This window comes from Scyliorhinus torazame, chromosome 12 (genome assembly GCF_047496885.1).
Source record: "Scyliorhinus torazame isolate Kashiwa2021f chromosome 12, sScyTor2.1, whole genome shotgun sequence".
NCBI classification, from domain to species: domain Eukaryota; kingdom Metazoa; phylum Chordata; class Chondrichthyes; order Carcharhiniformes; family Scyliorhinidae; genus Scyliorhinus; species Scyliorhinus torazame.
In genome coordinates this window covers 16,776,570-16,799,146 of record NC_092718.1, presented here as the reverse complement: position 1 = coordinate 16,799,146, position 22,577 = coordinate 16,776,570, and the positions used below count along the sequence as shown (strand labels likewise).

At 48.2% G+C, this 22,577-nt stretch overlaps 1 protein-coding gene across 1 annotated transcript; it reads left to right on the top strand.

Moving 5' to 3' along the window:
* The first annotated feature begins 7,625 nt into the window (after positions 1-7,625).
* On the top strand, positions 7,626-22,073 carry LOC140387402 (calmodulin-like protein 4). The gene is made up of 5 exons (XM_072470473.1): positions 7,626-7,741; positions 7,830-7,860; positions 13,068-13,208; positions 16,900-17,088; positions 19,107-22,073. Exons 1-5 carry the CDS (start codon positions 7,739-7,741, stop codon positions 19,235-19,237), a joined length of 495 nt encoding a protein of 164 aa, XP_072326574.1. The 5' UTR covers positions 7,626-7,738; the 3' UTR covers positions 19,238-22,073.
* The last annotated feature ends 504 nt before the right edge of the window (positions 22,074-22,577 follow it).

Here is a 22,577-nt window from a genome sequence, read left to right as displayed (position 1 = left end):
GTCCCATCATGGTAGATGTGTCAGGCGGTGAGCAAATCACACTTTGTTTTCGCCTCAGTTTCGGAGACAATATTGCCGGTGGGTTTCGGGTTGTCACACAGGCAGCCTTTCTGTACGAAACGGGGAACATGTTCACTCTCACGACCCTCCATCCTTAGAGGTTTTGATGGCATTTTTCAATGATTGTGTCAAACTCGCTGCCAATCTGCTTGTGGGAGGATGATGAGATGCTGTTTTTATATGTTGTATGCTATTTTTCCAAAGGTAGTCCATTAATTCTTTTGACATGAATTGAGTTCCGTTATCGCTGACTAGTTGTTCCGGTTTGCCAAACTGTGCAAATACTTTGCCAGTCATTCGATTGTCTTCTCCGTAGTCGCTGACTTCAATGCCATGATTCCGAGCCATTTGGAATGTGCGGCCGCCAGGACAAGAAACACATTTCCTTCAAGTGGTCCCGCAAAATCGACATGCACCCTTGGCCATGGTCGCTTTGGCCAATCCCAAGAGTGAAGTTGTTGTAGAGTTGGAGTATTTAGCATGGAGTATTTGGCATGGCAGCACAGTGGTTAGCACAGTTGCCTCACAGCTCCAGGGTCCCAGGTTCGATTCCCGGCTTGGATCACTGTCTGTGTGGAGTCTGCACGTTCTCCCCGTGTCTACGTGGGTTTCCCCCGGATGCTCCGGTTTCCTCCCATAGTCCAAAGATGTACAGGTTAGGTGGATTGGCCATGCTAAATTGTCCAATAAAGGTTAGGTGGGGTTACTGGGTTACGGGGATAGGGTGGAGGTGTGGGCTTAAGTAGGATGCTCTTTCCAAGGGCCGGTGCAGACTTGATGGGCCGAATGGCCTCCGTCTGCACTGTAAATTCTATGATTCTAGGATGATTTAATTTTGTATCCTAGCACAAGACTGACATTGACCTACTCTTTCTTCCATCTGTCAGTCTGGTCCCAGCCACCAAAAATAACAACTCTTAAGTTGTCGTATTTTCTTTAACCATTCCCCCCATCCAACGTCTTTCTCTTCCAATTTATTTTGTATTTTTATTTGTTCTTTCTTTAAAATTTCATTTGCTTAGTTGGACTGCGGCTTTAAGAATTTTTTTGTAAACACCAATATAGATTAAAATGAGAAGATTTCAGCTGTAATTCTGCATAATCTTGGTCCCTATTGCTGTATTCTTCCTTTTTGAGCAGATGCTTTTCCCAAAAGCAGGTCTGTCTCTCTCCGAGTTCGAGGATCCGACGCTGCAACCCGTCACGTGCGAAGGCGCGCAGCTGGAAAACGCTCCCCACCTGCAATAAGTAACTAATCTAGTATCAGCCTACCCCTTTATTTCTTTCCTTTGCTCATTTTCCAAGAGGTTTTGAGCTCACCGATTGTCTTAATCGATTAGTATTACCAATTGAAAAAACCTCGAGTGGGATTCTCCGTTGCTCGACGCCGAAATCGGGAATGGTAATCGGACGGAGAATAGCTCCTGATGCCGAAATCGCGGCAGGCAGTGGTTTGACCCCGAAACACGATGCTCCGCCCCTCCAGAACAGCGTCATTGCGACCCGCCACACGCGTAGTTGCAACTGTGTTTGCATCTCATTATCGGACCCACCGCCCGATGCTCCGCCTCTGATGGGCCGAGTTCCTGACGGCGCGGGCCACGTGTGGTCTCAACAGTCGTGAACCTGGCGTGGCGGCTGCGGAGAGAGAGAGGGCGCACGGTCAGTGCCCAGCACCGCCATACTTCACCGACAGTCGTGCCGCTTGCCGGGGGGCTTGTGCCAGGGCCAGAGGGGGGGGGGGGGGAGTAGTGTGGGGTGGCCAGGTGGTGGGCTGTGAGGTTGGGGTGGACAGGTAGGCGGTCCAGCTCAACCGTTGCCATCCTTTCGGGCGCTATCGGTGCATGTGTGGGGAGTGTATAGTGTATGCCCGGCTGCAGCTTGTCAGCCATGCGCGTGTCCTTCGGGGCGCTGGTGCTAGTCCCTCACCCACCGGTAGCGCAATCGGTGTGGATTTGGCCCCGATTTTTCCGATGTGGAACTCCACGGATCCTCCATTGGCGTCAGCACTTAGACGCAGGAACGGAGAATCCAGACCCTTTTCTTTCCCCCCTCCGACTTTCCGATGCTCCCAGATCGCGAACGAGTACAAAATAATTAAGGAATGGTCTAGAGTGCTTTTCAGTTTCCAACGGACAGATTTACCGCACTTCAATCGATGGTGAAATGGTCTCCTGAAAATCCATCCTTGAATCAAGGCCCAAGTCTGAGTTGCTCCTTCTAACTCGTCCAGTGGAAAAACATCCTCATCGCCAATTTTATCTTTTACTATTATGTTTTAAGGGGGTTGTGTTTAAAGAATAACCAGGTTGCCACAGGTTATTTAACCAGTTGGCGGACTTTATTACAGGGGTTGCTTCCTCACAGTCTTAGATGAAAGATGGGAAATCTCCCCAGAGCCTTTGTTAATGTCTCCACGTATCACATGACATACTCTACAGAATGTCGTTGGTTACAATACATCACAGATTTGGACATGAGGAGGAGAAATTTAAAATAGATCTGCGAGGACAGAGGTGATGACCAATCAGGTCTCCGTGCTAAGATGTATATTGCAGAAGTTTAAGTGAACAGAGGTTTACGGAGGGTGGGTTGGAGCAGTAACCTAGGGTACTGCTGGGTGTAGTGGGCCTGACAAAGAACAAAGGTACAGCACAGGAACAGGCCCTTCGACCCTCCAACCCTGCACCGTCTATGCTGCCCATCTTTTTTCTTATAAATATAGAGTACCCAATTATTTTTTTTTCCAATTAAGGGGCAATTTAGCGTGGCCAATCCACCTAACCTGCACATCTTTATTTGTGGGGTGAGACCCACGCAGACACAGGAAGAATGTGCAAACTCCACATCGACAGTGACCCAGGGCTGGGATTCGAACCCGGGTCCTCAGCGCCGTAGTCCCTGTGCTCACCACTGTGCCACCATGCCGCCCCTTATGCTGCCCACCTGACCTAAAACCTTCTGCACTTCTGGGGTCTGTATCTCTCTACTACTACTAATAGTCTTTATTATTGTCACAAGTAGACTTACATTAACACTGCAATGAATTTACTCTGAAAAGCCCCTAGTCGCCACACTCCAGCACCTGTTCGGGTACACTGAGGGAGAATTCCATATATTTGTCAAGATGCCCCTTAAACACCGCTATTGTACCTGCTTCCACCACCTCCTCCGGCAGCGAGTTCCAGGCACCCACTACCCTCTGTGTAAAAAACGTCTCTCGCACATCTCCTGACGCTATAAGGTTGAGATGCGCCCATGTGGGAAGTAGCGCAGGTGAATTCTGATGTCCCCTGAAGACTGTCCAGTCTGAACAGGAATTCTTGAAGCTGTTTGCAGATGGTGGCCGTGTGTGCAGTTCTCAACATACCAGGGAGAATCCAACAATCGGGATTGAAAATCACAATATGTTAAGGAACGGCCCGGTGATTTATTTGAATGCCCTGGAACTGGGTGTAAATGGATTCCATGCCACCAACACCTGGGATAACAGAAGTCACCCCTGCCCCCATTCACCCCTACCACTCCCCCATCACTGGGCAAGGATAATTTTGACCATTCATTCACACTCAAGAATACTACAAAGGGGCTGCAGACAGCTGCTCGACACCCGAGTGGCAGGGTTGGGTTGTGATGCTCACTCCATAGTTGAATAATCCACAGAATTCCCAGTGATGTTGTGTTTCCACAAAAAAAAGTCCTCCCCACTGTCGTGTTGGGTGTTCCGATGCACAAATGATCCAACACGGCTGTAGATGGTACAACTCTGTTTTATTGTCTTAAACAATAACAACTACTAACTGCTGGCTGAGGTTCATGCTTCACCAGCTAACCTGTGGACCCAGCCCTAGCACTATCTTAGAGAGGCACTCAGCACATAGTGTATGTCTGAGTGGCACGCTGTGAGCTCTGTGCTCTGAGCTATCTCCTGGTAGAATGAGCGGGAACTGTGGTGTTCCCTGTTTTATAGTGCGTGTGCTCTCACTGGTGATTGGCTGCGATGTTGTGCGTGTGTTGGTTGGTCCAACTACCTGTCCATCAGTGAGTGTGTGATTGCACCATGATATGCTAATGTGGATATCATGACACCCACCGCCGCCCCCCCCCCCCCCCCCCCCCCCCCCCCCCGTGCCCCCACCCAATTTCCTTGTGACCAGGTCGCTTTTTATGGCTCACTCCCCAGACTTTGCTGGGAAATTGGGAGGGGGTGGGGATTGGTGACGCACATCAGACCTCAGCACTGCTGGGCCAGGAAACTCGAGCAGGTCAGAAGGTCTTGTGTTCAATTCCAAAGACTTCATCAGATAATCCGGCTGACAGTCCCTGTGTAGTGTTGAGAGAGCACTGCACTGTGGGAGGTGCTGGATTTTGGATAAGACATCAAAGCAAGGCCCCAACTGCCCTATGAGGTGGGCATGAAAGATCAGGTCAATATTCAAAGAAGAGTAGGAGAGCTCTGCTGGTGTCCTGAAGAATACTTAACCTCAATCGACATGGCTACAAGGAATGATCTGGTCATCAATACCTTGCTGCTTACTGGATCTGGCTGTGCACAAATTGGTTGTCGCATTTCCTACATCACAATAGTGACTACAACTTCCAAAGTACATCACTGGCGGTAAAGCACATTGGGATTTCCTGAGGTTGTGAAAGGTGATATGCAAATGCAGATCTTTCTTTCTTTTCCCTTTGTTAGTCAAAGAAGTTAGAAATCTTTTTTTAATTTAAGTTTTTATTTTGAAGCCTGTGCAATCAATCATCCTATGATAAAAATTATCCGTTCTCTCACCCTTTACAAATTGAATGACCCCCATAGCAACATGGTTGTCAGGGACGAATGGGTATCTCCAGCTGTTATTACTCAAAACTCCATTCAGGCCAGGGGCAGTGCCAGCAGAAACTCCTGGATTCAGGGTCTGGGGTCACAGTTTGAGGAATAGCTGTTTGGATGGGGCACATGTGGACTTGGAGCAGCGAGGGTCGGAGTTCAGGAGAGGAGAGAAACTGGAGATAAAGATGAAGCATAAGCGAACAAAAGGCAGAGACACGATGATGGGCTCTGACCTCGGCCGCAGTCCAGCTGTAGGTCGGTGTGTGCGTGTACGTCCACATGTGTGCGTTTGTGGATGAATGAGTGTGTGTTTCAGAGTGTGTGTATGCGGATATGTGTGTCCATGTCTCTGTATGGGTGTGTTTGTGTTTATGCATGTGGGTGTCGGTGTGTGTGTGTACGTGTTGGGGGGGGGCAGTGTCTGTATGTGGGTGTGTGTCTGTATGGGTGTCTGTGTCTAGGTGTGTGTTTGTGTTTTTTATTCATTTACGGGATGTGGGTGTCGCTGGTTAGGCCCAGCATTTATTGCCCATCCCTAGTTGCCCTTCAGAAGGTGTTGGTGAGCTGCCTTCTTGAACTGCTGCAATCCTTGAGGTGTAGGTACACCCACTGTGCTGTTAGGGAGTTCCAGGACTTTGCCCCAGCGACAGTGAAGAAACGGCGATATATTTCCAAGTCAGGGTGGTGAGTGACTTGGAGGGGAACCTCCAGGTGGTGGGGTTCCCAGGTATCTGCTGCTATTGTCCTTCCAGATGGTAGTGGTCGTGGGTTTGGAAGGTGTTGTCTAAGGAACCTTGGTGAGTTACTGCAGTGCATCTTGTAGATGGTGCATACGGCTGCCACTGTTCACTGGTGGTGGAGGGTTTCAATGTTGTGTAAAGGGGAGCAATCAAGCGGGGCTGCTTTGTCCTGGATGGTGTTGAGCATCTTGAGTGTTGTTGGAGCTGCACTCATCCAGGCAAGTGGAGAGTATTCCATCACACTCCTGACTTGTGCCTTGTAGATGGTGGACAGGCTTTGGAGAGTCAGGAGGTGAGTTACTCACCTTAGGATTCATAGCCTTTGACCTGCCCTGGTAGCCACAGTATTAATGCGGCTAGTCCAGTTCAGTTTCTGATCAATGGTAACCCCCAGGATGCTGGTTGTGGAAGATTCAGTGATGGTAATGCCATTGAATGTCAAGTGGTGGTGATAAGATCCCTCTTCTACGAGATGGTAATTGCCTGGCACTTGTGTGGTGTGAATGTAACTTTCCACTTGTCAGCCCAAGCCTGGATATTGTGCATGTCTTGCTGCATTTGGACATGGACTTATTCATTTTCTGAGGAGTTGCGAATGGTGCTGAACATTGTGCAGTCATCCGCAAACATCCCCACTTCTGACCTTATGATGACGCAGCTGAAGATGGTTGGGCCCAGGACACTACCCTGATGAACTCCTGCAGTGATGTCCTGGAGCTGAGATGATTGACCTCCAACCACCACAACCATCTTCCTTAGTGTCAGGTATGACCCCAACCAGCAGAGAGTTTTCCCCGATTCCCATTGACTCCAGTTTCGCTCGGGCTCCTTGATGCCACACTTGGTCAAATGCTGTCTTGATGTCAAAGGCAGTCACTCTCACCTCACCCCTGGCATTCAGCTCTATGTCCATGTTTGAACCAAGGTCAGGAGCCGAGTGATCCTGGAGGAATCCAAATTGCGTGCCCGTGAGCAGGTTATTGCTGAGTAAGTGCCGCTTGATAGCACTGTTGATGACTCCTTCCATCACTTTGCTGATGATGGAGAGTAGACTGATAGGGCGGTAATTGGCTGAGTTGAATTTGTCCTGTTTTTTGTGTACAGGACACAACTGAGCAATTTGCCACATTGCCGGGTAGATGCCAGGGTTGTAGTGTCTGCGTGCGTGTGGGTGTCTGTGTGTGAAGGTGTGTGTCTGTGTATTGGTTTCTGTGTGTGTGTCTGTGTTGGTCTGAATGTGTGTGTGTGTCTGTATGTGTGCGTCTGTGTTGGTCTGTGTGTATGCGTGTCTGTGGGTGTGTGTGTCCATGTGTGTGTGTCTGTGTGTGTATGTCTGTGTTGGCCTGTATGTGTGTTTTTGTGTCTGTATTTGTTTGTGTTTGTGTGTCTGTGTATGTGTGTTTTTGTGTCTGTATTTGTTTGTGGGAGTGTGTGTGTGAAATGAAAATCGCTTATTGTCACAGGTAGGCTTCAAATGAAGTTATTGTGAAAAGCCCCTAGTCGCCACATTCCGGCGCCTGTTCGGTGAGGCTGTTACAGGAATTGAACCGTGCTGCTGGCCTGCCTTGGTCTGCTTTCAAAGCCAGCGATTTAGCCCTGTGCTAAACAGCCCCTGTGTGTGTGTCTGTCTGCGTGCATGTCTGTGTTGCTCTGTGTCTGTGTGTTTTTGTGTCTGCATTTGTTTGTGGGTGTGTGTGTGTGTGTCTGTCTGCGTTGGTCTGTGTCTGTGTTGGTCTGTGTGAGTGTGTTTGTGTCTGAGTATGTCGGGGTGTGTGGGTGGGTGGGTGTCTTTGGGTGTGTCTATGTTGGACTGTGTGCGTGTCTTTGTGTCTGTGTATGTGTGGATGGGTGTGGGGGGGGGGGGGGGGGGAGGGGGTCAGATGGATTAACAGCTGCGAGCTGGAATCTGACCCTGTGGGACGTCTGATCCTGTTACCATAGTGACCGGGGTATTTATTGCATCCTTTGAGCAATACTCATTGTGGATTGGTGGACTTTAGACTATAATCAGATGGATAGAGAGTAAGTCAAGCAGTTCTGGATTGCAACGAGAGAGACAAACACATTGTTAAAAAAGGAGAAAACAGGAAGATAGCAACAGAAAAACATGGTAAAAAAATACAGGATCATCCCAGTACTTTCAAAATAATTATTGGTGGAAACTACAATGCAGTAATTTCCTCTTGTTACAATTTCAGGCGAAATATCTCACACAGAATGAAATCCATGGTGAGTATAACCCTTAGATATGCTTGGTTACTTATTTCTTGAAGGTTATTGGAGTCCGTGCTATGGAAACTGTTCTCCTGTAGTGACCGGGCCTCCATTCTTTACTCCTTCCCCACAGAGCCTCCCGTCACCATGGGCCTCACACTCTCTCTTCGAACTCCTCCACCATTTTATAACCTTCCCCTTACAAAACCGATTCAACTTGCTCCCGTCAGCCCCGAATCCTGATTTCTCCCCTACTTCCTCTTCAATGTCAATTGCTCCAATATGTGCAGCTGGGGGATTTGATCAGAGTGTAGGGTTAGGGGATTGATTGATTGCCACATGTACCGAAATACAGTGAAAAGTATTTTTCTGAGGTCAAGGGAACATACACAGTACGTACACAGTAGACAAAAAGAATAATCGACAAAATGCATCGACAAATAGTGATTGGTTACAGTGTGGAACAAGGGGCCAAACAAAGCAAATACGTGAGCAAGAGCAGCATAGGACGTCGCGAATAGTGTTATTACAGGGAACAGATCAGTCCGAGGGGGAGTCGTTGAGGAGTCTGGTAGCTGTGGGGAAGAAGCTGTTCCGAGGTCTGGATGTGCGGGTCTTCAGGCTTCTGATAGAAGGATCTGGAAGAAGGCAATGGCTGGGTTGGAGGGGTCTCTGACAATGCTGTCTGCCTTCCTGAGGCAGCTGGAGGTGTAGACAGAATCAATGTGGGGGTGGCAAGCTTGTGTGATGCGTTGTGCTGAGTTTACCACACTCTGCAGTTTCTTGTGATCTTGGGCTGAGCAGTTGCCATGCTCAGGCTGTAATGCAGCTGGATAGGATGCTCTCTATCGCACATCATAGAATTTACAGTGCAGAAAGAGGCCATTCGGCCCATCGAGTCTGCACCGGCTCTTGGAAAGAGCACCCTACCCAAGGTCAACACCTCCACCCTATTCCCATAACCCAGTAACCCCACCCACCACGAAGGGCAATTTTGGACACCAAGGGCAATTTATCATGGCCAATCCACCTAACCTGCACATCTTTGGACTGTGGGAGGAAACCGGAGCACCCGGAGGAAACCCACGCACACACAGGGAGGATGTGCAGACTCCGCACAGACAGTGACCCAAGTCGGAATTGAACCTGGGACCCTGGAGCTGTGAAGCAATTGTGCTATCCACAATGCTACCGTGCTGCCCCATCTGTAGAGGTTTGTGAGAGTCGATGCAGACATGCCAAATTTCTTTAGTTTCCGTAGGAAGTAGAGACGTTGCTGGGCTTTCTTGACTGTTGCATCAATGTGAGTGGACCAGGACAGACTGTTGGTGATGGTGACCCCCAGGAATTTAAAGCTTTCAGAGGAGGAGTCGACGATTTGACTCCTCAAGCTTCTTTGACCATTCACAAGATGATGGCCGATTGTTTGACTGAACTACACTTTCCTTTCTTACCCCTTCAATTAATGCCTCGACCATTTGCACGAGGCTGTCAGATGCATTCCCACTGTTGCTTCGACCCCCTCCTCCGACAAGCATGGGGTGTGCGCGCCCATGAGCCGAGTTGACAGCTAACTTTCTGAATTTGCTCTTGACCCTGACCCTAAATCCACTTCCGCAGGCCTGGGAGGATACGACCCTCAACTTATCTCATGGCTGCTCTGCTGATGTGCTGAGCAGGAGCTGTTGTGTGCAAGATGGTATCTCAGTAGAAACCAGGAGAGAGAGCATAAAAACAGTTCAGCCTGCCTCGCCACGGTGCAGTAAAGGGTTAATATCAGAAGCACACACGATGCTGATGTAATAATGATTACATGACTGAATAATAAGAGAGATCCTGAAGAAAGTAGAAGCCTTCACCTCATGTGGAGATCCAAAATGTGCAAATGATTGCTGTAAATAAATAGTTCGGGTTAAAAAGACTTCTGGAGACTCAAGAATCCCCAAACCCTGTGTAAACTCCTACAACACCACATAACATGGTGGCAGCGAGTACAAGACACAGCAAACACTGAAAGAAGCTAAAGGGCGGGCAAGGAAAGAGAACCTTGAAGGAAGGACAAAATAAAAATTCCAAGACTCACCAAAACATCAGAATATCATGGAAGCAGTAAAGGCAAAGCTGTGTCACACACCTGGAGACCAAGCACAGGCCTGAAATGACAGGCAGCAGCGGAGAAACAGGATCAAATTCAGGAATTCCAGCGCTCAGCAGTAGCTTGGAATCTGCCCTACCACTCCCAGAACCATTTCAGAGTCCAGAAGGCCATCAACAAGACCAGAAGTGGCACAACTAGGGAAGAAGGTTCACAAAGTACAGAACTGCTTTGCGTTGACACAAAACAGGCCAGAAAGACTGGGTCAGTACCCTACTTTATGCTGTAGGAACTATCGTTGATAATGTGATAGTAGGACATGGCCTTGATGAGACTTTAGCTCCTTATGAAGAATTCATGCAAGCTTTATTATATCAGAGCGTGGCACAGTGGCGCAGTGGTTAGCACTGCTGCCTCATGGCGCAGAGGACCCGGGTTCGATTCCGGCTCTGGGTCACTGTCCGTGTGGAGTTTGCACATTCTCCCCGTGTCTGCGTGGGTCTCACCCCTACAACCCAAAGATGTGCAGGGTAGGTGGATTGGCCACGCTAAATTGCTCCTTAATTAGAAAAGTTAAAAATATACATTTTTAAAAATTAGAAATATTTTTTTAAAAACTCTTCTATCAGCATCCATCGGGACTTAATAATTGAAAGGGCTAAATTTAACAGCCAAAAACAAAGAATTTAACTGATTCACAAAAGGCTCATTGGTCTCTGGCCAACACCACACTAAGCCTAAATCTACGATCATTTGCCGCCTTCCATCACTGACTGGGTGGTATTGTACTCAGTCTCACTTTAACCCAGTATATACCAGACCCTTCAATTACAGCTTTGGTATTTAAAAGTAGCATTGCTGCCTCTGTCAGCTTCAGATCCTCCTCCAGACTGTCCTTGTCAGTAGAGTCTGCAACTCTAACTCGGAGTTCTGGGTTTTAATCACTCCACCATTGGGGGGCTGTACCTTCAGCTGACAATTCCCTGAGCTTTGGAATTCCCTCCCTAAACCTTTCCAGCTCTCCAGCTCTCTCCCTCATTTGTTCCTCAATTGCTGGTCAACAATTTTAATATCTCCAGTGTTGACGGTGTTATAGAAATGCAAATTGATGTTATTGAAAATGAAATGAAAATCGCTTATTGTCACAAGTAGGCTTCAAATGAAGTTACTGTGAAAAGCCCCTAGTCGCCATATTCCGGCGCCTGTTCGGGGAGGCTGGTACGGGAATTGAACGTGCTGCTGGCCTGCCTTGGTCTGCTTTAAAAGCCAGCTCTTTAGCCCTGTGCTAAACCCCTACATTCCGTGACAAACAGGGGTTGTGTGGTAGGTATTTAAACGGAGTTTGGGGATTGTCTAATCTCCCAGTCAGCATTTATACAGCAGGTACATTTGGGACCTCCGCACAAGGTGAGAGCTTTTGCTCTCTTCAAAGTCTCGCTACTCAACCGTGTGATCCGACATCACTATTACATCAGCATCATGTACACTTGATGCGGCATGGTAGCACAATGGTTAGCACTGTTGCTTCACAGCACCAGGGTCCCAGGTTCGATTCCTGGCTTGGGTCACTGTCTGTGCATAGTCTGCATGTTCTCCCCATGTATGCGTGAGTTTCCTCTGGGCGCTCCGATTTCCTCCCACAAGTCCCGAAAGACATGCTTGTTAGGTGAATTGGACATTCTGAATTCTCCCTCTGTGCACCCGAACAGGTGCCGGAGTGTGGCGACTAGGGGATTTTCACAGTAACTTCATTGCAGTTTTAATGTAAGCCTACTTGTGACAATAAAGATTATTAAATATTGAGGGCAGCACGGTGGCGCCGTGGTTAGCACTGCTGCCTCAGGGCGCTGAGGTCCCAGGTAGATTGGCCTCGCTAAAAATTGCCCCTTAATTTCAAAAAATTAATTGGGTACTCTAAAAAAAATTTTTTTTTAAATTACACTGCCTTCGGAGGCAGAAAGTTCTAAACCCTCAAAGAGAAAATAAATCTTTCCATCTGTCCTATAAGGGTGACCCCCTAATGATTACAAAGACTTGTGTAGCAGACATGTTCTGCGATCAACACCACCTCAACAAAAGCCTTAATCCACATGAAAATTGGTAACTTTGCAAAAGTACCACAGGCTCTTTAGAACGAAAATCCCCTCAATATCCAGAAGCTTCAGGACAAAAGATGATGGGAAAAAAAGGGACGAACACACACAATAAAAAGATCAAACATAATACACTGATCATATTTCTTCGAGACGCACCCTCAGAGTAATGTAAACTATTAATTCCAGACACACTTAATCAGTTTGAGCATAGGGCAGCTTTGTCGTTCAATCCCAGATCAGGTGTTCCGGGCTTTGTTCCACAGTCTTTGATAACCGTCTGAGGTCATTTATTATTTAACACATTACACTTGATCCACCCTGGCAGCTGCAAGTCTGAATTGGGAAATCGATGGAGGTTAGGGTTGATGGAAGAACGGCATCTTTCACATTCAGAACAAGGCCTCTCATCACTCAGAGACACAAGAGGATTCAAAACGAATGCAGCGAGGTTCCCCAATCCGATCCTGGTCTTTACAGAGTGGCTGATTTCAATCAGGGGGGAGCTGTGGGAATTGTCCAGGATCTATAAGGGTGCACCGAATCATAGCTTAGCAGGACACAACACTTCAGGAGAGGAGGGGAACAAACCAGAGGGGATATCTACACAGGTAAGGATTTAACCTGGCGTTAAAGTGCATCTTTATAACCCACTGAGCTCAATTTCCCAGAATACACATTTTACATCAGCCACAATGCAAATTATCCCCCCCCAAAAAATGTTTAAATGCAAAAGAAAGTCAGTAATTTCATGTTGGTTTCACCTAAGTTGCAATTGTAAATCTGCAAATATTTGCCCACCTGCAGCAATTAAGCTCTAAATGACCCCGGGATTTATGGAACTCTGACGTTGATATTTAAAAAGGCAGCTCCGTGAAACACAACTCACCTCGACAGCAGGATAATACACCACATTTTGTAAAATGCTCCGCTATGATGATGACAGTGATTCTTGAGTACAGGAAAGCATTCCCAAGTTATTGACACTGATGCGACAGAGTGTGATGTGGCATTGTCTAATCTGCTTTCTTCAGAATTCAAAGAGTGCTTCTCGCTGTATGACAAGACGCGCAAAGGCAAGATTTCCGCTGGAGACCTGATCACGGTGATGCGATGCCTGGGCACCAAGCCCACACCGGGAGAAGTGGAAAGGCACCTGCTGCATCACAAAATAGGTAAATGCAATGGTTACATAGAATTTTACAGTTCAGAAACAGTCCATTCGGCCCCACTGCTCTGTGCTCCCTCCAAGCCTCCTGCCACCCCTCTTCACCTAACCCCATCAGCATAACTTTTCAGTCCTTTCTCCTTCATGTACCTTCAGCAGTGTCCCCTTCTTTGTAATATGGAGACCAGAACTGCTTGGCCCGTTTTACAAAAAACATTCATTTTTACCCCTCCGAGTGCACCTTCATTTTCACTTTCTCCTACCTGCCTCACCAGTGCCCACCTCTCTCAGGGGGTGCTGAGGTGCTGCCCTGTAATTGGATGCTGAGTTCGAAGGCCACCACTAAGAAAATAGCTCCCCCGTACTCTAGCTGATGGCACTGCGGATACGGGACCCCCGTTTGGTCCCAACACCGGCGTTCTGAATGCTGTGGGAACAGCCTGCGCTTACTACGTAGGGTCTGATTGGCAGTGTCCCAGTGACCCGGGCCTTGACAATGGCTGTGGTGGTATGAGGGAGACCAGGTGTGGTAGTGGGTGGGTTCCACGGACCACATCACCTGCTCGGGACCAATCGCACTTGAGCGTGGGAACCCTGGCCAATGGGGAGTTTGCGTGGGGCCCTGGGAACAGGAATCGGGGCATTGTGGATGAAGGAGCTGATGTGTAAAGACCTGTGGCTGGATTCTTCATTCGGGAGACTATGGGCGGGATTTTCTCATTCCGCGGCAGAGTGTCCACTCCATCGTAAATGCCATTGCGTTTTACGACGGCGTGAACAGGCCGCTGCCAGGACTAGGCCAGCTCGGCACTGGAGCGGTTCACGCCGCTCCAGCTGCCGATCCCGGCATGAACTGGGCGCCACGGGATCCGCGCATGCACAGTGGCGCCGGCGCCAACGGGCACATGCGCAGTGGCCTCCTTCAACGCACTGGCCCCGACGCAACATGGCGCAGGGCTATAGGGGACGGCGCGTAGGAAAGGAGGCCCCCAGCCAGAGAGGCCGGCCCGCCGATCGGTGGGTCCCGATTGCAGGCGGTCCGCATTGGATGCCCCCCCCTCCCAGGGTCGGCGCCCCCATCCCCCCCCCTCACAGGCCGCCAACCAACCCTTCCAAGCTGAGGTCCCGCCAGCTGATAGCAGGTTAGAACGGCGCCGGCGCGATTCAGCATTTCCACCCCAGCCCAAGAATCGGCGGGCCGGCCGCGTAGAGCAGCCGGCGACCGGCGCCGCGCCAAACACGCCGGCACCAATGGCGCCGATTCTTCGCTCTGCGGAGAATCGCGTGCCAGCGTCGGGGCAGCGTGGCCTGGTCGCAGGGATTCTCCGGCCTGGCGTCGGGCTGAGAGAAGCCTGGCCCATGTTCTCCTGCAGGAGATGAATTGCAGGTTGTCTACGATCCCCCTGGGAGCGTAAACCATAAGTAATTTTGTATTCCTTGCCATGCAACTTGATGCATGGCGCGGAACACAAGGGATTCCTGAGGGAATCCTGCCCGCGGGCTGGCATCGTAAGCAGACGGCCTGATAGCGAGATCCTGTGGCCGGTCACCCCCCAACTGCACAGCATCCCCCCAACCCCAGATTTCCTGGGTGACCCCCACCCCCAAGTAAGGGGGTGATGCGGCCTGGCCCCTGTAATAGAAGGACCTCACACAGGGACCCCTGTAATGTGGGGACCCCCCCCCCCCCCCAGGGACCCGTGTCAGAGGGGGACGCCTCACAGAGACCTCTGCAATATGGGCCCCCCACCAGGGACCCCTGTTATAGGAGGACCCCCTCCACAGTGACCCCTAGCTGGCAAACTGTAACTAGCGCGGTGCAGCAGGGGTCAGTTCTAGGATCTCAACTGTTTACAATCTATATAAATGATCTGCAAGCAGGGACAGAGTGTAACATAGCAACATCTGCAGATTATACTAATGCAGGAAAGCAGGCAGTGAAGCGGAGATAAAGAGTTTACAGACGGATGTCGATAGACTAGGAGATTGGGCCAAAATGTGTCAGATGGAGTTTAATGTGGATAAGCATGAGGTTGTTCATTTCGGCTGAAAACATAGACAGGAAACATTATTATCCAAATGGAAAGCAGATTCAAGATGCATCTGTGCAGAGGGATCTGGGTGTCTTTGTTCATGAATCGCAGAAAGTGGGTGTGCAGGTACAGAATGTCGTAAGAAAGGCAAATGGAATGTTGCGTTTATTGCAAAAGGACTGGAGTATAAAAGTAGAGAAGTGTTGTTGCAATTAAGCTCTAAATGACCCCGGGATTTATGGAACTCGGACGTTGATATTTAAAAACACAGCTCCGTGAAACACAACTCACCTCGACAGCAGGATAATACACTGCATTTTGTAAAATGCTCCACTATGATGATGACATAGGGTGTTGGTGTGTTGGTGAGACCACATCTGGAGTATTGTGTCCAGTTGTGGTCTCCTTATTTGTGGAAGGATGTGGTGGCATTGGAGGCAGTTCAGAGGAGATTCACCAGATTGATTCCGGGGATGAAAGGGTTGACGTATGAGGAGAGATTAAACAGTTTGGCCTTATTCTCGCTGAAGTTTAGTAGGATGAGACGGGATCGGATCGAGGTGTATAAGTTACTAAAAGGAATTGATAAAATAAATGTAAACCAAATGTTCCCCCTTGTGGGGCAATGTAGAACGAGAGGTCACAGATATAGGTTGAGAGGCGGTAGATTTAAAACTGAGATGAGGAGGAACTACTTCTCGCAGAGGGTGGTGAGTCTGTGGAACTCGCTGCACCACAGTGAGGTGGAAACTGAGTCATTAAATGGTTTCAAGAAGGAGATAGATATGTTTCTTATTTTTTTAAATTGGTTAAAGAGATATGGGGAGCAGGTAGGGAGGTGGATTTCAGACTAGGAAGCGATCAGCCATGATCTGATTGAATGGCAGAGTAGGCTCGAAGGGCCGAATTGCCTATTTCTGCTCCTAATTCCTATGTTCCTTAATAGGGAGACCCTTCCAGAGACTCCAGTAATTGTGGGGCCCCAAGGACCCCTATAATAGGGAGAGCCCCCACAGGGACCCCTGTATTAGGGGAACATCCCCAGGGGCCCTTGTAATAAGGGGACCCCCGGGACCATTATAATAGGGGGCCCTACAGGGATCCCTATAATCGGCAGACCACCCCCCCCCCCCCCCCAGGGACACCTGTATTAGGAAGACCCCACACAGGGGCCCCCTGACTAAAGGGACCCCCACCACTGACCCCCCTCCCCACACACACACACACAGACACCCCAACCCCTCAGAAAAGGGACTCCTGTATGGAAGCTAGAGAAGTCCAGACAGGGGCAGTGATACTGTCCTATGATCTCAACTGTATGTAGATATAGCTGTAATACTTACCTTGCAGCTCCAGGTGTCCATTCCTGGAAGGAGAACAGCTGTGACCAGCCTGGTTCCCACTGATCCATTATCTGCAAGCCATTCATAGCTTGGAGTAGTGGTGTGTGATAGACGGCTCATAAAAAACCATCAGCAGCTTTGATCCATTCATATCCTTTCATGGTTCAGTAGCCTAAGTGGTGAAACCTCAATGTTTGTAAACACTGACCACATCAAAGAGAGGTAAGTGCAGTGAAATCACACGCTTGAGTGATTGGAATGCACTTAGCGCTTGGGAGAAAGGAAGCTACTGACCTTTGACCTGGTGCCTTTTTGTAACCAGAAAGAAACGGCGAATTGGATTTTTCAAAATTCCTTGCCATCATCCACCAACAAAGGCAGCAAGAGGATCCACAGACAGAGATTCTGGAAGCCATGTTGATGACGGACAAACGAAAAAGAGGCTTCATAACAGCGACTGAGTTAAGGACCAAACTGACGCAACTTGGAGAGAAACTTACCAACGAGGAAGGTGAGGAACCACCACAACAAATAACTCTTTTGTTTACAAAAAACAACTCTTCCAGGAAGTTACATTTAAATAGCATCTTTCAAACACATTTTACAGCCAATGAGATACTGATTGAAGTGTGTTCGTTATTGTAGGAAATGGAGCAGCCAAATTGTGCACAGCAGGATCCCACAACCAAACCATTGAATGACAATTTAGCGATGTCAGTTAAGAACATAAGAACTAGGAGCAGGAGTAGGCCATCAGGCCCCTCGAGCCTGCTCCACCATTCAATGAGATCATGGCTGATCTTTTGTGGACTCAGCTCCACTTTCCGGCCCGAACACCATAACCCTTAATCCCTTTATTCTTCAAAAAACTATCTATCTTTATCTTAAAAACATTTAATGAAGGAGCCTCTACTGCTTCACTGGGCAAGGAATTCCATAGATTCACAACCCTTTGGGTGAAGACGTTCCTCCTAAACTCAGTCCTAAATCTACTTCCCCTTATTTTGAGGCTATGCCCCCTAGTTCTGCTTTCACCCGCCAGTGGAAACAACCTGCCCGCATCTATCCTATCTATTCCCTTCATAATCTTATATGTTTCTATAAGATCCCCCCTCATCCTTCTAAATTCCAACGAGTACAGTCCCAGTCTACTCAACCTCTCCTCGTAATCCAACCCCTTCAGCTCTGGGATTGACCTAGTGAATCTCCTCTGCACACCCTCCAGTGCCAGTACGTCCTTTCTCAAGTAAGGAGACCAAAACTGAACACAATACTCCAGGTATGGCCTCACTAACACCTTATACAATTGCAGCATAACCTCCCTAGTCTTAAACTCCATCCCTCTAGCAATGAAGGACAAAATTCCATTTGCCTTCTTAATCACCTGTTGCACCTGTAAACCAACCTTTTGCGACTCATGCACTAGCACACCCAGGTCTCTCTGCACAGCAGCATTGTTTTAATATTTTATCATTTAAATAATAATCCCTTTTGCTGTTATTCCTACCAAAATGGATAACCTCACATTTGTCAACATTTGGGATAGGTATTGACCAGAACACTGGGACAAACTCCCCAGCTCTTCATCCAAATGTGGGATCTTATACATTCACCCAAGAGGGGAGATTGGGCCTTATTTAATGTCATCTCGCCGCCCCCGCCCACCGCACCGCCCCCCCCCCCCCCAACCACCACCACCACCAAGGCATGGCACCTCCAGCAGTGTAGCATTCCTTTAGTGCTGCAATTTAATGTCAGCTGGGATTCTGTGCTCAGGTCTCTAGGCTGGGAATTGGACCCATGATATTCTGTCCAATTGTTCGAATGCTACCAAAAGCTGACCGATTCGCTTCACTTCACCTATCCAGTTGCTGGTTACACCGAAAACAGCAGTCTTCTGCTACCCTGTCCCTACCCCTTCAACCACACTCCCGAAACAACAGCCACTTGGGTGGGCAAAGAGAGGACTGGTCAGTGACCTTGAAGCTACATTCAGGTTCACTAGGTTGAATGCTGGGAGGAGAGGCTTGTCCTCTGATGAGAGGTGGAGTAAATTGGGGGACTATTCTCTGGAGTTTCAAAGAGTGAAAGGTGATCTAATCGAAACAAAGCCATTCAGGAAGAGCTTCACAGGGTAGCCACGAAGATATTGCTTCCCCCGGCTGGGGAATCTAGAACGTGGGGCACAGACTAATTGGTCACTGAGGACCGAGATGAAGAGAAATGTCTTCACTCAGAGGGTTGAAAATCTTTGGAATTCGCTTTCCTAGAGGGTTGTGTGGTTGTTCTATCGTTCAGTATATTTAAGGCTGAGATGGTGTTCTCATGTTCCACAAGAGACAGTGCCTTCGGGAAAAGAGGGGCAATCAGCAGAGGAGTGGGGGGGAGTGAGGGGATTATTAGTTGGTCTCAAAAAATCAACAAAGGTTTTGCAATGAGTGAGATTGTACGTTCGCAACTATGATACATACAGAGATTGAAATGACAAAACATAATTGTCAAACTAAATTGTGCGAATCAATCTTACAGTTGATGATCTCTTGCGGGAAGCAAACATTCCTCCCAATGGCATTGTGAAATATGAAGACTTCATTCGGAAAATCACTCTACCACCAGCAGATTACCGAGCTTCCTCCGAACACTACACTGGGAAATCCTAATACCACAACTCAGCGTCCCGATGTTAAGCCATCTAAATTATTCACTCGTTGATTCAGCTGCACCCTGATTGAAGATCAGACAGTTGTCACCACAAACATCAAGATAAATACAAATGAAGCAATTCATTTGGTCCTCCTTGAAAGTGCTTTGTCTGCCTGGCAGTGTGTCTAACTCTCTCTTAAATAACTCCCAGGCTCTTCCTCTCCGCTGCTCTGCCCAGATCCCATTCCCAGTGTTGAGCAAATTCAGTGTGAAGCCGAAGCGAGTTCTTTCGCTCGTTCCCAGCATGTGGGCGTCACTGTTTATTACCCACCCCTAATTGCCCTTGCAAAGATGGTAGTGAATTCACTCTTGACAACTGGGTGACTCGCTGAGCCACCTCAGGGGGCAGTTAAGAGCCAACCATATTGCTGCGGATCAGGAGTCACATGTGGATGGATTACGGATGAGAATCCAGCAGTTACATGTTCACCATGGTGAACTTCCTGACTCTATTCCTAAATTTGCCTTTCACCAGTTGGTATCTGTGCAAGCCTTGTCCTCCTACCACGGTTAACCATGAAGTGACCGTCTCATATCTTGGCTTTCCAATAATATTCAATATCTTCGAATCCGCTGAAGAGCCCCTATCCTCACCTTTTATCAAGACAGAGATTATTGGCCTTTTACAACAACAAGAACAACAGCAACTTGCATTTATGGAGCAGCTTTAATATAGCAAAGGTCCTTAAGGTGCTGCACAGGAAGATTATCAAAATAAAATTGACTCCCGAGCCACCTCAGCGACATTAGGGCAGATGACCAAAAACTTGGTCAAAGAGGAACATTTTGAGGCGCTGACTGAAGGGAGGGAGGTGGAAAGGTGGAAGGTTGGATAGGTGGGGAGGTAGAGAGGTGGAGGCGTGAAGAGGTAGAGAAGAAGAGAGGCAGAGTGTATCATGTTCTATAGACTGGCTGATATGAATGATGCACTACAGAACACCTAGTTTAAACAACCGGGTGGTAAAGATAACTGGAATAAATAAATAACAAACTACTAACACTTTGGGACAGCACGGTGGCACAGTGGTTAGCATTGCTGCCTCATGGCAGCATGGTCCCAGGTTCGATCCCGGCTCTGGGTCACTGTCCGTGTGGAGTCTGCACATTCTCCCCGTGTTTGCATGGGTTTCGCGCCCACAACCCAAAGATGTGCAGGGTAGGTGGATTGGCCAAGCTAAATTGCCCCTTATTGGAAAAAATGAATTGGGTACTCTAAATTTTGTGGGCAGCACGGTAGCACAAGTGATTAGCACAGTGGCTTCACAATGCCAGGGTCCCAGGTTCGATTCCCTGCTGGGTCACTGTCCGTGTGGAGTCTGCACGTTCTCCCCTTGTCTGCGTAGGTTCCCTCCGGGTGCTCCGGTTTCCTCCCACAGTCCAAAGATGTGCAGGTTAGGTGAATTGGACATGATAAATTGCCCTTAGTGACCAAAAAAAAGGTTAGGACAGGTTATTGGGTTTCGGGGATAGGGTGGAAGTGAAGGCTTAAGTGGGTTGGTGCAGATTCGATGGGCCGAATGGCCTCCTTCTGCACTGTATGTTCTATGTACTAACTAACCATTATAGAGCTACTGCAAAATACATTTATCCACCAGCACGACTTACTCCCAACTGCTTAGAGGCACACAGTCGCATGGTAGACTTACACTGCCACCTGCTGGTTAGAGGTATAATATATACACAATTGCTTTATGCCTATCACCACAGAGAGGTGGGGAGGTGGATGGGAGGAGAGTAGAGACATGGCGAGGTACAAAGATGAGGAGGCAGAGAGGTGGGGAGGTGGAGAAGCTTAAGGAGGGAATTCCAGAAATTAGGGACTTGGCAGCTGAAGACATGACTGCTACATATAATTTACCGCCCAAAAACAAACCACTGAGCCCAACTACTCGATACTGGCCCAAATAGGGCAGCATGGTAGCATGGTGGTGAGCACAATTGCTTCACAGCTCCAGGGTCCCAGGTTCGATTCCGGCTTGGGTCACTGTCTGTGCGGAGTCTGCACATCCTCCCCGTGTGTACGTGGGTTTCCTCCGGGTGCTCCGGTTTCCTCCCACAGTCCAAAGACGTGCAGGTTAGGTGGATTGGCCATGATAAATTGCCCTTAGTGTCCAAAATTGCCCTTAGTGTTGGGTGGGGTTACTGGGTTATGGGGATAGGGTGTAGGTGTTGACCTTGGGTAGGGTGCTCTTTCCAAGAGCTGGTGCAGACTCGATGGGCCGAATGGCCTCCTTCTGCACTGTAAATTCTATGATAATCTATGATAATCTATTAGATTTCAGCCTAATTGATCCATGGCCTCCCCCCATTCTACTTCTTGACTTCCTTATGGTGCATTGTTAATATTTACTGCCACTACATTAACCGGATTGGCAACTGTTGTCATTCCCTAAGAAACCCCTCAGTTTAACAACCCACATGGCAGTGATCTGTGCAGCTGGATGGATTCCTAGAGCCTGAGAATTGATGGTGAGCTGGTGGAGTTTTTCTGGAGATGGAGTCAAGCACAGTGAGAAAACGATCAGGGATACTCAGCAATCCGCAATGTAAAGGACCAGATAAACCCAGAGACTTGGTAAATATGAGGTCCCATGGATACGTTCACATCACAAATGATCACATAGAGAACATTCCAGCCCTCAACGACAGTACTCTCCATAGCGCTGCATGTACTGGTCTCACCATCTTCCTTCATGTTCAAAACATTATAAACAGGCTGTATTGTGCGGTCACTGCAATCAAAAGTATGCTTTGAAAATTTTTAATCCATTGAATAAAGGCGCTTTGTGTGAAGTGTGGACATTATTAACCTTGCATCCTGGCGGTCATCATTCTGTTCACTCCAGGACAGGTTGTCAAAGCTTTCACTCCCTGACCTTACTAAAAGGAGCAATAGCTTGGCGAAGAGGTGGGAGATGGTCCAGAACTGATGGATCTGTACATTGTTAATATATTTGTGTGTCGATCCAGCCACTCCAGCTGCATTTATTAATCGACAGAACTTGAGACTGAGCTCCTTGGGTGAAGTAAATTTAGCTTTATATGTGTCAGTTATATATCTGGAGATAGTTCAGTACCCTGAAGACAGATATCCTGGAGATAGTTCAGTTCCACAAGATAGCTATCTGGAGATAGTTCAGTACCATGGAGATAGATATCCTGGAGATAGTTCAGTACCATGAAGATAGATATCCTGGAGATAGCTCAGTACCATGAAGATAGATATCCTGGAGATAGTTCAGTACCATGAAGATCGATATCCTGGAGATAGTTCAGTACCATGAAGATCGATATCCT

What these genes read in the sequence shown, in the direction of transcription:
- LOC140387402 (XM_072470473.1), top strand. An exon ending in CCTGCTGCATCACAAAATAG is followed by an intron (nt 13,209 to 16,899) that starts GTAAATGCAATG and finishes TTTTGTAACCAG; the next exon opens with AAAGAAACGGCGAATTGGAT. An exon ending in GAAACTTACCAACGAGGAAG is followed by an intron (nt 17,089 to 19,106) that starts GTGAGGAACCAC and finishes TCAATCTTACAG; the next exon opens with TTGATGATCTCTTGCGGGAA.